At 34.3% G+C, this 16,269-nt stretch overlaps 1 protein-coding gene across 2 annotated transcripts in view; it reads right to left on the bottom strand.

The window, feature by feature from the left end:
• LTN1 (listerin E3 ubiquitin protein ligase 1) overlaps window positions 1-16,269 on the bottom strand; it is an 85,668-nt gene that overhangs the window by 47,552 nt on the left and 21,847 nt on the right. For both annotated transcript variants that reach the window (XM_027875504.1, XM_027875505.1), the window contains exons 5-12: window positions 14,437-14,489; window positions 10,500-10,680; window positions 9,845-10,018; window positions 9,102-9,292; window positions 6,980-7,127; window positions 5,516-6,340; window positions 4,429-4,470; window positions 1,262-1,451 (exon numbers count right to left, since the gene is read on the bottom strand). In XM_027875504.1, the coding sequence (XP_027731305.1) occupies window positions 1,262-1,451; window positions 4,429-4,470; window positions 5,516-6,340; window positions 6,980-7,127; window positions 9,102-9,292; window positions 9,845-10,018; window positions 10,500-10,680; window positions 14,437-14,489 (1,804 nt within the window). The remainder of the gene's footprint in view (window positions 1-1,261; window positions 1,452-4,428; window positions 4,471-5,515; window positions 6,341-6,979; window positions 7,128-9,101; window positions 9,293-9,844; window positions 10,019-10,499; window positions 10,681-14,436; window positions 14,490-16,269) is intronic.

Below are 16,269 nucleotides of genomic sequence, written 5' to 3'. Positions count from 1 at the left end.
ACATGAGTATAAATACAAACACAGACACACAGACACACACACACACACACACACAGATGGAAAGATTAAACATCAACATCTTAGGTGTCAGTGAACTAAATGAACAGGAATGGGTGAATCACTACATATACCACTGTACGCAAGAATCCCTTGGAAGAAATGGAGTAGCCTTCCTCATAGTTAACGAAAGGGTGAAAAAAGCAGAACTGAGGGCATAATCTCAAAAATGGTAGAACGATATTTGTTCAAATCCAAGGCAAACCATTCAAAGTCTATGCTCAAACCACTGATGCCACAGAGACCAAAGCTGATCAGTCAAGTGGGCCTTAGGAATCATTGCTGACAATAAGGCTAGTGGAGATGACAACACTTTTTTTTTTTAAAGTGAGGCAATTGGGGTTAAGTGACTTGCCTAGAATCACACAGCTAGGAAGTATTATGTGTCTGAAGCAGGATTTGAACTCGGGTCCTCCTAACTTTAGGGCCGTGCTCTATCCACTGCACCACCTAGCTGCACCGAGATGATACATTCTAACTGAGCTATTTAAAACCCTAAAAGATAATGCTGTGTAAAAGTGCTGCACTCAATATGACAGCAGATTTGGAAAACTCAACAGTGGTCACTGGATTGGTTATAGTTTACATCCCAATCCTGAAGAAGGGCAGAGCCAACGAATGTTCAAATTACTGAACAATTGTGCTCATTTTACACACCAGCAAGGTTATGCTTAAGATTCTTCAAGCTAGGCTTCAGCAATATGTGAACTAATTACCAGAAGAGCAGGCTGGTTTTCAAAGAGGCAGAGGAACCAAAAACCAAATTATCAACATTTACTGTATTATGGAGAAAGCAAGGGTCTTCCAGTAACAGAAAGCAAGGAGATCAAAAAAGTCAATTCTTCTAGAAATTAATTCAGGCTATTCACTGGAAGGCCAAATACTGAAGCTGAAGCTTAAGTACTTTGGCCACACAATGAGAAGATGGGACTTACTGGAAAAGACCCTGATGTTGGGAAAGATTGAAGGAAGAAGGGACAGCAGAGGATGAGATGGAGACAGTGTTATGGAAACAACAAACATGAACTTGGATAAACTTCAAGGGACCATGGAAGATAGAAGGGCTTAGTATGCTATGGTCCATGGGATCACGCAGAATCGGCCATGACTGAACAACAAATAATAACAAAAACTGAACCTGGGAAATTCTAGATTCTCCAAAAACTGATCCTCAATTGGCACAATAAACCCTCACTGAACGTACCATTTTTAACATGCTGAGACAATACCAAACTCAATAGGGTCCATCCTTCTGAGGTAAAGGATTCTGAAGATACTGCGACTTCCAAGTCCTTATTACACAAATGATCAGCCAAAGTTACCAATTTCTCTCCTAGGATATCTCCCTTTAGCCAGGTAGATACTAACAAGTGTTTACTGGAACTTGAACATGCCTGAAAACATAAAAATAAAGGTAAGCATTAGCAAGATTTAGGGCCAAAGATAAGCAAGTTTACTTAACTCATAAGTTTTCCTAAAATGCCATTTAAATATCAGTCCCTTGCCTAGAAAACTTTAATTATTTATCACTATCTGAAGAAAAATAATAAGTATCATCTATATGGCACTTTAAAGTTTGTAAAGAGCTTCCTTCACAGCAACCTTGTGAGGTAAGTAGTACACATTAAGTATACTATCCCCGCTCTACTGATGATGAAACTGAGGCTTTGGGAGATTAAATGACTTGCCCATGACTGTATAGTTACAGTATATGAGGCAGAATGTGAAGGCAAGTCTTTTGACTCCAAAGCCAGTACTCAAGCCAATATGACACATTATCTCCCCCTAAATTCCAAACTCCTCAATTAACTCCAACCAACCTTTCAAACTTTTGTTTCCCATTATTTTTTAAAACACATAGCCTCTGTTCTATTTAGGTGTGTCTAATGTCATACTCTCACCTCTGTTCATGCTGTTCTCTGATGCTGCTTCTCTATACAAAGCCTACTGACTGAACTATTCTGCAACTACTCCAGACACTGATAATTACTCCCCTCTCTGAAAAACTCTGTGTGTACCACTCATTTGGGAATTTATTCATATAACATTCTGGGCTTCCATGTCCCAAATGTATGTCTTCTTCCCAAACAGACTATAAAGTTCTTCAAGATAACGGCTGTTTTATAATTCCTTTGTATTCCCCACAGTGCTTAGCACTGTGTTATGCATACTTCATCCTTCACAAGAATCTTGAGGAATGAATTTTAAATAAAAAATATCTAACAAATGTTATTTTCTGGTTCTTTAGTTTTACTAAAATTAAAGAGCATTTGATATACAATAGCGGCAATTTACTTCTATAATAGATTGAAATTACACTGCCATGGAAAAAAAAAAGAAACTTAGGCCCAGAAGCATGTTATTGAGCCCAGATGTCTAACTGCAAATGACCGATCTTCAAGGAAAAAAAAATCCATCAATCCATTCCAGAAACATGCTGATCCATGTTCCTCATGCTCCTTTGTTTTGAGGATTGAGGAAGAAGGAAAATTGCAACTTGGTTCATTTCAAAGCAATCTGGAAAAAAAAAAACATCCAAAAACCAAGTGCGGATTGGGAAATGCCTTACAAATCATTCTTTGGAAATCATCTATTTTTAAACATGAATTGAACAGCATAAAAGCAAAGCTTAACAAAGTTCTATTCCTGGCTTTGCCACTAAATTGTTATATAACCTTAAGTAACTTCTTGGCCTCTATTTCCTCATATATAAAATGAGAGAATTCAACTGGACAACTTCTAATGTCCCTTTTGCCTCTAATATTCAAAGACTTTTTGTTCTAAAAAAGCTTACTTTAGAATCCTCTTGGGGCAGCTAAGTGGTGCAGTGGATAGAGCACTGGCCCTGGACTCAGGAGGACCTGAGTTCACATCCAGCCTCAGATGGAGCTCCAGGCTTGGAGTCAGGAGGACCTGAGTTCAAATCTGACCTCAGACACATAACACTTACTAGCTGTGTGACCTTGGGCAAGTCACTTAACCCCACAGCCTAGCAAAATTTAAAAAAAATCCTCTTTAGCTTATGGGTAATCCCATTTTATTAGTCAATTTTTTTTAATCTGAAGTTTGATGTTAAATAGATTGTTTAATAAACAGAAAATAACATGAAACCTAGGCTACAATAGTAGTAAATCACTGCTGGCCTAAGGAGCAAATCTATTAAAAAAAATTTTAGCTGCCTAAATCTCACATAAAACTAAAGCATATTATGAAAAAGGAAGAATTTTAGGAGGGCAACCACAAAAAATTTTTTTAGCATGCTTGGGCACCATTAAGAAAGGACACAAATAATTTCTCTAGTGATAGATACTCAATCTGTGATTTCATTGATATAATTAACTCCTGAATGAGGAAATATCCTTTACCAATGCAGGGTGGCACCTAAAGAGGTACCTGCAGAACTAAGAAGTTAAATGTCTTGCTCAGGATCACCCAGCTAGTAATGAAGCTTGAATCTAGGTCTGCCTGCCCTCAACACTGGCTCTCTATCCACTAAGTTACACTCATAAATCTTTTCCACATAGAATGAAAATGAAGGGGTTATAGTGAATTATTATTACAGTGATCATACTGCCTTATTTTAAAAAAATGACAGATTCAACAACTATGACAGAATTTTTATCAACATAATGACCAAACACAATTCCAAAGGACTGATGATGAAGTATGATGAAGTATCCTATCTACTTCGGTACTAACGAGAGATGGATTCAAGATGTAGAATGAGACATATATCCTTATGGGAATTTGTTCAGTTTTCATTGGGTGGAGGAAAGGTAGAAAAGAAAGAAAAATAAGTACTTAGTGGCTGAAAAAAGTTTTTAATTACACAAATTACAAAAAAGATTAAAAATCTGCTGCCTTCATGTAAGAAATGAAACTGAATTTAAAAACAACAACAACAATTTTTGGACATGGCCAATGAGAAAATTTATTTTATCTGACAAAACAGATCAGCTATAAGGTGTTTGGTTTTTTCCTCCCAATGGAGGAGATAGTAAGGAAATAAAATATTTTAATAATTGAAATTAAAATGTAATTTTAAAAAAAGCTGCACACTGGTACTAGGAAAATAAATTTTCCCCCCCTGAAGTCACACTGGATTTCTCAAAAAGTACCCTTTTTTTTTCTATTTAAAGCCTAGCTAGAACAAATTACAAAAAAAATAATGAACAGTAAATTTGGTGGGTAAGAAATAAGTTCCTGAATTATGCGAGGAAGTATTTAGTAATGCCAAAATTTGCCACAACACCATATTGGTAAATAAATACGGCAGACTTACTGTACACTGACTTATCAACTCTTAAGTTTGAAGGACTCTAATTTTTTCTAAAACTACAAAAATTTAACCATAAATAGTGACGAAAATACCTTTTGAATAATCCGAAGAAGAATATTCCATTTCAGATCCAACTGAATGAGGGAAAAAAAAGTTACTTATAATCCATGAATAAGGCAAAAATAACTTCTGAAATATCAAAATTGGTATGGCACAAAGGAGAATTAAAATTAATTAAGCTAGGAAAGTCACTTACAGTTAGAAGATTGGCAATTAAAGTTTCCTAAATTGAAAGAACCCATTCATAATCTATAGACTGAAGGCAGTAACTGAGTTTGTTGCTAAATTCTCATATGAAATCATAGAATTGTGATAATGGAAGGAAACCTCATAAATCAACTAAGTTCTACAACTTCTCTGTAAGTATTTATCTAACTTAACTGCTTTAATATTTTCAGTAAAATACTGAAGCCACCCATTGGCTCTAATTATGATGAAGCTTTTCTGAAATTTCTATCTGTGGTTCCTAGTTCTACCTGTCACAGTTGAGCAAAACAAATTTAATCCCTCTTGTACATGAACAAGACAGCTATCAAGTCTAAGTTTTTTTTAACAGACATCTCACATTTGTGTAAGTTATCAATAATGATCAATATCATATTCTTTAACTTACAGCCTTAGCCAAAAAAAGGGTAAGTCTTTTTTTTTAACAGACATCCCACATTTGTGTAATTTACCAATAATGATCAATATCATATTCTTTAATTTATAGACTTAGCCAAAAAAAGGGTAACCATGTCCTAATGCTTAACACAGTTCCCGGCACATAGTAAGCATTTAATAAAAGCCTTGACTTAATAAATGACTTGACTATGTGAATATAGAGTAATCCCAAAAAACTTTGTGAATTTCAACTTACTCCACCTACTTTTAAAGTGTTCATGGAATGACATGCGAATCTAATAGCAAAAAAAGGGCAATAATAATAATAGCTATTTCCATATAACATTTTAAGTTTTACAAAGTGCTAACATTATCTCATTTAATCCTTACAGCAACCCTGTGAGGTAGTACTAACCATTTTTTAATGGGCAAGAAAACTGGGACTCAGGAAGGTTAAGTGACTTAGCTATACACAGCTAACTAATTGTCAAGAAACAGGAGTCAACCTAGTGATACCTTTGTCAAATCATCCAGTATATTTTTTCTTTCTGTATTAGTTTCACAGCAACAGAGGACGCTGTACAAAATATCAACCAGAAAATCAGTGTTTGCCTTCTTGTCTTCACCAAGCCAATTCATTAGTCTATGATACGTAAATTGGATTGCAGGATTTTCATGGACAAATTTTCCTATTTCTTGAGGTAGTGGACTAAGGTTTTCACTGGCTTTATTTTTTTCTTTTGCTAAGTCCAGCAGAGCTTGGAATACTTGGCATGAAGAGAAAGACTTGAGAAGAGAAGACAAAAAGCTTAAATGTTGTTCTGACTTCAATTCACTGATATGTACAACACTCTGTTCTGCAAGTTTACAAACTAAGTCATACAGAGGTCCTTTCCTTAGATGAGACACAGGAACCGGAAGATTCTCATCCCAACAGAATTCGGATTCTTCAATATTCTCTTCTGAAAATATATCTATTTTGTTCTCTACTTTTTTGTTCTCGGTGTTACTTTCAGGTACCTCATCTATAAATCTGACCTTAGCAACTTTTTTTTTGCTTTGTTTCCATGAATTTTCTGCCTTCTGAAGAACTTCTAATAAGGTAGATATGCTCAATAATGATTTTACATCAGTATCTTGTGCATTAATTTTCTGAAGACAAATTTCTGATAGACTTGTCCAAAAAGTTTTCAGCACATTCTTCAAAGTATTAACTACTGTATCATCTCCTTGGGCTTCTGCTTTAGTTTCCCAGGAACTTAGTGTTTCTGCTAACTGATCAAAGAGCTGTTCACTCTGCAGTCTTGGGTCTTTCAGTGCTGTATCAACAAAAGGGATCAACTAAAAATGAAAGACAAAAAAAGTAGAAAAAAAATTTTTTGAGGAGAAAGAGTTTAAGTAATATATTCCTGACAAACTTTAGGAGTTGTTGAAAAATATATTTCGCCCCAGAACTCTGAAAGTTAAAGATCCTACAGTCATAATTAGAGTCTGCTTGAATTACTTCTTAACCTTTTTTTAAAACCAGATCTGTGATTTTTCTTCAGTGTAGGGAGCTCCCAGTGAGGAATTTCTCTCTACTAATATGAATTGGGGGCATTGAAAGGTTATGTGACTTAACCAGGATCACATTCCCAACACATTTTTCTGATTCTGAGGCCAGCTTTCTATTTTTTCATTAAGCAACATGGCCTCTCTTAGATATGAAAAAATAATGCAGGTTTCTTTCTATTGTCTGTGTTTATCCCAACCTTTTAACTTCACTAAGGGCTGATCACTGACACAACATATGGTTAATTCCAACTTAACCATAATTTTAGGCTTGGGCATAATAATTGTAGAATTCTAAATTTATCTAGCCAATATAGTATGTTACTTAATGAATAAGTAAGGCAAAATTAAAAATTATAAACATGATCAATTAATATTAAAAGGTTAAAACATTTTTAAAATAAGAAGTTATTTTTATTTTATAAATACCTGATCACTGATAAGCATCTTCTGCATTTTTAATGATTCTTCTTTTACACCTAAATTTTGTTGCATTATAAACCGTAAGCATTCAAAAAATGCTGATATTACCGCTGAGCACTCTGACCGGCTGGTTAGGATTCGTTCTGTTGATAGTCTAAGAAAGAACAAATTAAGTGATAAGAACAATAATTTTACAATTCTTTCTACTGATTTGTCTCATACTCTTATAGTTGATTAAGAATAAGAAACATTATGGCATGAAAACATAGGTACTATAGAAAATATTCTACCAACACTAAAATGATATATTCTTAAAACTACTGAAAAATGAGAAGTACTTAGGAATCAGAGTGTGTTTTAAAGTTTGAAGGGCATAGCTTACCCTTTAGTTATATAAGTGAAAAAATTTCTGAAGAATTCCAAGTTCAAGTCTTTAGGTGATGGGATAAAAGGGAGCTTAGAGGCCATCTAGAACAATTCCCTCACTTTACCAATAAGGAAACTAAGCCTCCCTGCCCCGAAATTAATTGATTTATTCATATTCACATAGCTAACAAGACTTATATTCAATGAGCTTAAATACTTTTTTAATTTATACTGAGTATCTGAAAAGAGAGTAATAACAAGTTAAAACTACAGAAAGAAAACTGGGAGAAAAAATTTTGAAAAGATTAATTTTCCATTAATATTAATATTTAGGTAGCACTTTAGATTTGCAAAGTGTTTTCCCATTTTATACTCACACCCCTGAATGGGTAGATAGTTCAACTATTATTATTCCCATTTTAAAGAGAAAGAAACTAAGGCTTAAATGATTTGCCTGATACCACGTGCAAAACTATAAAGTGACAAAGTTAGAATTGGAAACCTTCTTACTTCAAATCACCAAACGCTTTTTCCACTAAACAAACCCTGCTCCACAAACTAACTCATATACAAATTAGTAGGCGACTCCTTCACAAATCAAAAAAATTTTTTTTTAAGAAATTAAGTTAAAATAAAGAACTTAAGACATTTTTATTACCACTACAATGAAATGAGTTTTCATTATTTATTGAACTTAATCACTTTAAAAACTAGTTATATTGATGAAACCCCTAATTAAGATCTTGTCTACACTGGGTCCTATTTCTCAAAATACTACCAAACTAATTCATTTGGCAAAGTGATCTCACTTTTGACCTTAGCATACTGATTTCACTGTTTTGTGTAACCTACTACTATGAGAATTCCAAAGAAAAGAATTATTAGACTATGGTTTTAAAACACATTTAAGCAGATAATAATTAAAATCAGAGATACAGAATTGGAAGGGATCTCAGAAGACATCTAGTTCAAACTCTTCATTTTACAAATGAGAACAATGAGGCCCAGAAAAGTAAAGTGACTTACCGGAAATCATAAATGTAGTAAATGAAAGATCTGGGATTCCAACCCAGGTAACACTGACTCCGATTTCAACACTCTCACTATACTGACTAGAATATATAAATACTTGAAGAATCTTATTCATTGGATCACAGATTTAGAGCTGTAAGAGACCTTAGAAGCCACTGAGGCTAAACCACCTCATCTGATAGATGAGGAAACTTGAAGAGGTTAAGTGACTTGTCCACAGTCACATAACTAATAAGTGCCCAATGCAGGATTTGAACTTGAGTGTTTCTGACTGCAGGCCTATCACTCTACCCACTCCATCTCCAAAGCTATAAGTGTAGAAGATTACAGACTATTTGAGTTTATCCAGTTCAACTTCCTTATTCTAAAGAAGAGGAAAATGAAACCCAGAAGATGTAAGTGACTTGCCTAAGATACCACAGTAACAAAACTAGAATTTGAACCCTTCTAACTCTTGGTTCAATAATGATCACTAAGTCATCCTACTTTCTCTTACTAGGCTCCCATATTGTCCCACTGAATACTTACCAACAATAAGGTATATTAACTATGAGATGCTCCCACATCCAGACAAAAGAACACCTATAAATTCATACATATAGTCCAAGACACAAAAATATTACTATCTATGACATTTTATACATAGACACACATTATATTTCTTTTTCTATTTCTCTACTTCTGAAGAAAATTATTTGTACTTTAACAATCAAGATTTAGGATATCTTACCCTTTAGTTATATAAGTGAAAAAATTTCTGAAGAATTCCAGGTTCAAGTCTGTAGTAGCACTAGGGATCTTGCTAATAAAAGGCAAGAGATAAGGATATATAACTGTAGCTAGGCCACCTCCTCCTTCACTAAGAATAGTTGACAGTTTAGGAAACACATTTTTTTTTGCATTTACATGATTCCAACAATCCTACCAAAAACAAACAGAAAACAGAAATATAATGAATCATTCAATTTATCCCTTCCTATAATGTTCTCGACTTCTAAAAAATGAAATTCAGAAAAGAAAAACACAGATTGAGTCATACTATAATCATCAGTCATAGTCACAATACAGTCAAAATTATAACATAAGTCAGTGTTGATCAGAATCCACATGGACAGACATTTGGTTTAAAATAATTCTATTAGGGCTACTTTCTGAAAATGACAGCTCAATTCCATCTACCTTTTAAGACTCATATACGCTGCTCTTGTTTAGTCTGCAGGTTATTAGGTATTAATGGTTGTTGCTTTAAGTAAGAAACTAAATACAAGTTTTGTGAATTACATTTCTATATTCAGGTTAAAATTTGTACCAAGATTTAGAAGAAGTTTCTTCTACTATCTTTTAATTTTCATAATGGATGAAGTTTCTTCTATCATTTTTTAGTTTTCATAATGGACTTCTTTATGTTTAAAGCTAGATACTGATCCATTAACGAACAAGGGACAAAAATAATTTTGAAGTTCTCTTACATACCTCAATGGTAGTAAGGATATAAAGCACAGCTTCCCAAAGAGATGGACAAACCATTGGATCATTGTCATCAATGTTAACGAGAACTGCAGGAGATACTTTGGATGATTCAGCTTTCACAGACTTAGGAATATACTGACATAAGGCAGAAATTAACTCAAAAAAAGCTGAACGAACCTAAAAACGACAACAAAGAGAAACAATATAAAAGTTAGGAACACTTAAAAAGCTGTGTTAAAACTAAGGCCTAGTTTTTTCATTTCTGTGTTACATACATATAAATATCCAAATAAATGCATGGATGTGGTTTATTGTTTATGGTTAAAAAAATAAACAGCAGTTAATGTGCACATTAAAGAACAACAATTTTCAAATCTATTAATCAGAACTTCAATTAATTCTGATTTCCCATAACAATACAGGAAAATATGAATGGCTCTGGGGTCTAGTGAAGACATGCAAATACTTATGAAAATCAGATATATAAAATGTCAAATATATTTACAACCAAAAGCATTAATGACTAAAAATTGACAGAATTTAGTTCAAATAAGCAATCAGAATTGATCAGAGCAATGTAAATAAATGTAAATTAAGGTATTATCTAAAAAAGAGAGAGATAAGATAGGCATTTAAACTATAAAAAGGACAAAAATACCTGGGGTGAACTATGCTTTCCATACTTCCAAAATTTGTTCTGAGATAGAAGAGGTTTCAATTTTTCCTCTAGAGAGGCAATCTCACTAGAAGGTAACATGCAAAGCAGTTTCTTTAAAGCCAATAGGGAAGAAGTTAAAATTCGAAAATATTTGGCTTCTCTTTCTTCTTCCGGAACAGTTCTTAATTTGAAAGGGGTAAGAGGTGGGGGTAATGGAATATATATTAAATATGCAGAAAACAAATAATAAAAGTAACAATTATTTGTATCATTAAGACACAAATTCTCATTATAAAATCATTACAGCAACTACCAAATTAATCAATCAACAAGCATATATAAAGTATCTATTTACTAAGTATCTATTTACAGACACTGTGCTAAGGGGAATACTAAGACAAAAGTGAGATAATTGTTGCCCTCAAGGACCCTACATTCCAGGAGAGAAAGAATGTATATATAAGCATATAAATGAGATATGTAATTTTTACCACAGTGCCATATATTATGTAGGTGTTAATAAACATTTGCTGATTAAATGAAAATTTACAATCAGAGGTTTTAGCCTGGAGGATTTAAACATCAGTACTAGGCCTGCCAACATGATGGATCATCCATGTCCTGCCCTCTGTGACTGACTTCCAAAGCTTTCTTTTCTTTTCTCGCTTATTGAGAATAATCAATCAATCAATAAACCATTTATTAAGTTCCTACTGTGGTGGGTGAAAAATGAAATGAATCAATGCATCCCAATTGCCCAACAAATTGAGACCAGTAGCTTTCCTCAGCTTTGGCACTGAATCACAAATACAAAGGGAGACAGACTTTTATGCATTAAAAACAATTAATCAAATAAAACCAATTAATTAAAAGAAAACAATTATCCAGGATACAAAATTAGGTGACCTGATTTCTAACTGGAGGAAAGATTAGGGACTTTCCAAGTTGGGAGGGGAAGAATGAACAGGTACAATTCCCTGAAATCAGAAAAAGGGGTATCCCATTCCCTCCAAGCATCTGTATACAATTAAAGAAACATGGAAACAACAACTGACCATTACAGGGCTATGAAAGAAATATGGGTTACTTGAGATGTGTAATTGTGAGAAAACATCTTCCATCAATCTTTCGATATGACTGAGTTTCTGGTCAGCATAACCTAGGTCCTTAGTTAAGGGTCTCTAAGCAGCAGGTAGAGTTGGTCCAACTTCCTAGTCACACATACCTAGGTTCAAATGCAATAAAGTTCTCTCACAATTCCTATAATTGAATAAAATTTTCTTACATGACAGAAATTGGACTAGACCCATAACTGAATAGAAAGGCAACTGAGCTAACTCCAAAATTAAGTCACCAGATGGAATCAGTGTGTTTCACTCTCTATCCAATACCACTTTCTGTTCTAATATACTCAGTTCCCTCACTAAGATGTTACAAAAAGAAGCAGAAAGTCCCTGCCCTCAAGGAGCTCACAATCTAATGGGGAAACAACAAACAAACACACATACACAAACAATATAGCAGATAAATAGGAAATAAAGAAGCTAGAATGAAAAGAGATTGAGAAAAGCTTCTTGTAGAAGATGGTATTTTAGCTGGAACTTAAAGGAAGTCATGGAAGCCAAGAGGCAGAGACAAGGAGGGAGAGCATTCCAAGGATAGGGAACAGCCACAGAAAATGTCCAGAACCAAAAGACTGAGTGTCTTGCTCACGAAACAGTGAAAAAGCCACTGTCACTGGAGTATGTTGGCAGGGAGTAAGGCTAGAAAGGTAAGAGAAGGCTAGGTTATGAAGGGCTTTGAATGCCAAGTAGAAGAATCAACATTTGATCCAGAAGGCTATAGGAAGATTCTGGAATTTACTGGGTAGGGAAGTAACCTCACTGGACATGAAATTTAGGAAAATCACTTTGTTGTTTGTCCTTTGTAGTCAAAGAAGACCAATGACATGAAGGTGATGTCTTGCAAGTGAACTGAATTTCAGTGAGGCAGGGCTGTGCAAAGTCACCAGCCTCCCTCTCTCTTCCCCAGCCATCTTGGTCTAGCCTTGGAGTCACCCTTTACACTTCCCTCTCCTTTCCCAATTCCCCTTAATATTACTGCGTTTCATATTTATCCTGTATATATTTTGTTTCTACATAAGTGTTTGCAAGTTATCTTGCAGTTCATCACATTGTGAACTCCTTAAGAGGAGGTACTGTTTTTTTAGCTTTTGTTTTTTATTTCTATCTCCCTGCCCTGCCCCTTTTAGCATATAGCATGCAAAATCAAGCACTTTATAAATGCCTATTATCTCCCATATCCAAACTGTTACCAAGTCTTGTTGATTCTATCTCAACAAGATATCACATATTTATTTCCTTCTCTCTACACACTTGGTTACCCTAATTCAGGTCCTCATTACCCCTCATCTTAACTATTTCAAAAGCCTATAAAAACTAGATTTTCACAGCTTTAAGATTCTTTATCAAACTATCCTCCAAAGAGCTGCCAAAATAAATCTTTCTAAAGCACAAGTTTAATCACATCATTCCCCTGCTCAACCTTCTCCAACGGCTTCCTGTTGCTTCCAAAATAAAATTTTAAAAATCATCAACTTACCATTTAAAACCCTTTGTACTCTGGCTCCAGCCTATCTTTCTAGGCTTACTCTATGTTACTATACTTTCATGCATTCTCTGTTCCAGCTATCGTGCTGAACAGGAATTCATCTCCCACTTCCAAGTAACAGCACATGTTAACAACACGTGAGGCATGCCTTCCTTCTTCAGGTCCATCAGCTAGACTTCCTAGCTTACTTCAAGGCTAAACTCAAGTCCTACCTGTTATGGGAAGCTTTTCCAGATCTGCCCTTTTCCTCAAATTCTCATGCAGATATTTATCCATTTAAATATTATATACCCCAGTAGAAGACAAATGTCTTGAGGGCAGAGGCTATTTATCATTTTGTCTTTGTATGCCCAGTGCTTAGCACAATGTCTTGTACATAGGACTGAAGAGAATTTAAGTTTTCAATGTATATTATATATACAGCATATATTATACATGCATACATCATACATATTATTATGGGTGTTTTAAAATCACAATATAGAATTTCTACTCATAGTAATATGCTACAATTATTTCCACTATCCCTCTCTTATTACCACTTTGTCTGTGAGATAATGTATTACTAAATAAGGGATTCTAAAAGTTAGAAAACTATGAGAGTTGACAAATAAGGATGAGCATTGGCACTGAAATCACTGTGAATCCAGGGATGAAACGTTTCTTTGATGAAGACTCTAAAAGCTTAATCTACCTGATGACACTTTATATAACTTCCTGTTACATTCACAAGGTTATTTATGAATCTTTAATCATTCTCTATAAGCACTGATAGGTGGGAGAAGGGGTGCTGCTACATTTGGGCAGGGAAGAAATAAGGTGGAACAAATTCAAATACGTTATTTTTGAAATCAAAATACAGGGGAAAATATTGTGTAGTGAAAATGTGATTTTGCACATTGAAAGAAGACAAATAGGTATGTGATGCACTGGAAGTTGTTTCCAAAACAAGGTTCAAAGACTATGAAAATCAGGTCTTCCATTCTCTAGAGGTTCCCAATTATGAGAGTCAGAAATGACAATTATTTAAATCATATAATGGAAAAACAAGGAAAAAAAGTATTAACAAAACAATAAAAAAAATCAAAAAACAAAGAAAGACTATCACCTTTTCCGCCCCATATATGGCAAATGTAATGGAGAAAATACACTTGGATGAAGATAATTTTAGTTCTTATAAACTTTGGTATGACAACTCTAGTAAATAAAATCCACATTTATAAGCCATTTTTAACTTGTCACTTAATAAACAACTGATTACATCTAGGTGGGCTCATAGTAATAAAAGTATACCTTTAATGTGAGATAGAAACATAATATAACTTACTGTGGGTCACTAAGTGTATCTGGTGTTTCTTTCAGAAGATGATCCTGTAGTACCTACACAAGGTTTAAAAAAACAACCAAAACCTTAATCACTTGATAAGAGATTTAATTGCACAGTCAAGAATGGGTAGAAATAGCATGGATATGTGCAAGTTAACAGATAATCCTGTAACATTTATTTTTAGTAAGATTTTCAACCTCTTCCTTAGCAAAATTATTTCCAGAGTTACCACAAAGTATCAAAAAACTGATTTGAGTTTCTCCTCTTTCTTCTAGGGTTTTATATGGTACAGAATACACATTTACACAGGTACCACTTAGTTAATCATCTCAAGGGGCAGGTAGGCAGCGCAGTGGATACAGCATCAGCCCTGAAGTCAGGAGGACCTGAGTTCAAATCCGGCCTCAGACCAAACCTTTGACACTTACTAGCTGTGTGACCCTGGGCAAGTCACTTAACCCCAATTGCCTTAAAGAAAAAAAAAAGTTAATCATCTCAACTATCTGTAATATAGCTAAAAACCCAAAAAGAAGCAAAAAAAAAAAGTCTATGAACACGCAAAATATGTCACCATGGCTATAAACAAAAGATCCTATATTTCACCCACAAAATGATATTTCAGGCGCTTAACTCAATTCTAACAAGTTTCATTGTGTTCCCAGTTGACGGGAGTCCAAAGCTTCAAATTAGAAAGGAGATAATTATGAGAGACAGTTGATAAAGGCATACTGACACAGCAGCAAAAAGTGACAGTGGTAAAGTGAGAGAAGAAATTAAACCAAGCAGAAATAAATTCATTATCAACAAATGATTACTAAGAACTTACTTTATGCAGAGCCCTGTGACAGACAATAGGAAAAGATACAAAGATTAAACAAGACATAATCCCTATATATTATTCAAAGACCTCACAACCTAGCTGAGAGGGAAACAGAAAAGTATGGCAAGCAGAATCAAAGTCAATTATCAACAGATGTTTATTAAGAACTTGATTAATTTTATAATATAGTAGGGCACAAGAGAATTCCAAACATTACGAGGCATTCAGTTATGGGAGCTAACCGTCCAAAAAAATCACAAAAGCCTACGGAGAACATCGCCACATTTATTTTTTGTCTATTTTGATGTTTTTTTAACCTGAATAAACTCACAAGTACAATAACTGATGCTGACAATAGTGCTGAACTGACCAGGCAAAAAGTTCACCTATGAAAGAAAAGTCTTATATAAATCAAAATATTTGCAGCAATATTTTTTATTAAACAAAATGGGGCCTTCAAACTGGGAAACTGTTAAACACATTGTGAAACATCAACAGAATATTAAGACATGCCACATATAAGGAAATCAAAGACATGTGAAGACTAATTTGGAGTGAAGTAAACAGAACCAGTAAAACAATATACACAGTGACAACAATATAAATGAAAAACAATAAAGTGAAACTATATGATTAAAATTCTCATACCTGGCCCCAGAAAAAAAAAAGGCAGTCTCCTTTCATTGAAAAGGTTAAGGACTATGGATGTGAAACGTTGCACAAGATATAGAGGCCCAATAATGCGCTGGCTAGTTTTGCAAAATTACCTCATGGAAAATCTTTTCTTATCTTCGTTAAGAAAAGGCTTACTGGGAAGGAGAAGTGAGGATATATCCAAAAATGAATTATAATAGAGATTTCCAGCCAAGATGGCTGCCTAAACAGGGACTGGAAGATTAGCTTTCCCCACCTAGTCCAACAAAAACATAAAAATTGTACTAGTCCAAATAACGGTCAAGAAATCCAACGAGAAACTAAAACAAGTGACTTCTTCCACCCTAGAACTGAATAAA

This window comes from Vombatus ursinus, unplaced genomic scaffold, assembly GCF_900497805.2.
Source record: "Vombatus ursinus unplaced genomic scaffold, bare-nosed wombat genome assembly UNPS02014809.1, whole genome shotgun sequence".
Lineage (NCBI taxonomy): Eukaryota > Metazoa > Chordata > Mammalia > Diprotodontia > Vombatidae > Vombatus > Vombatus ursinus.
This window is presented reverse-complemented; position numbering and strand designations above follow the sequence as displayed.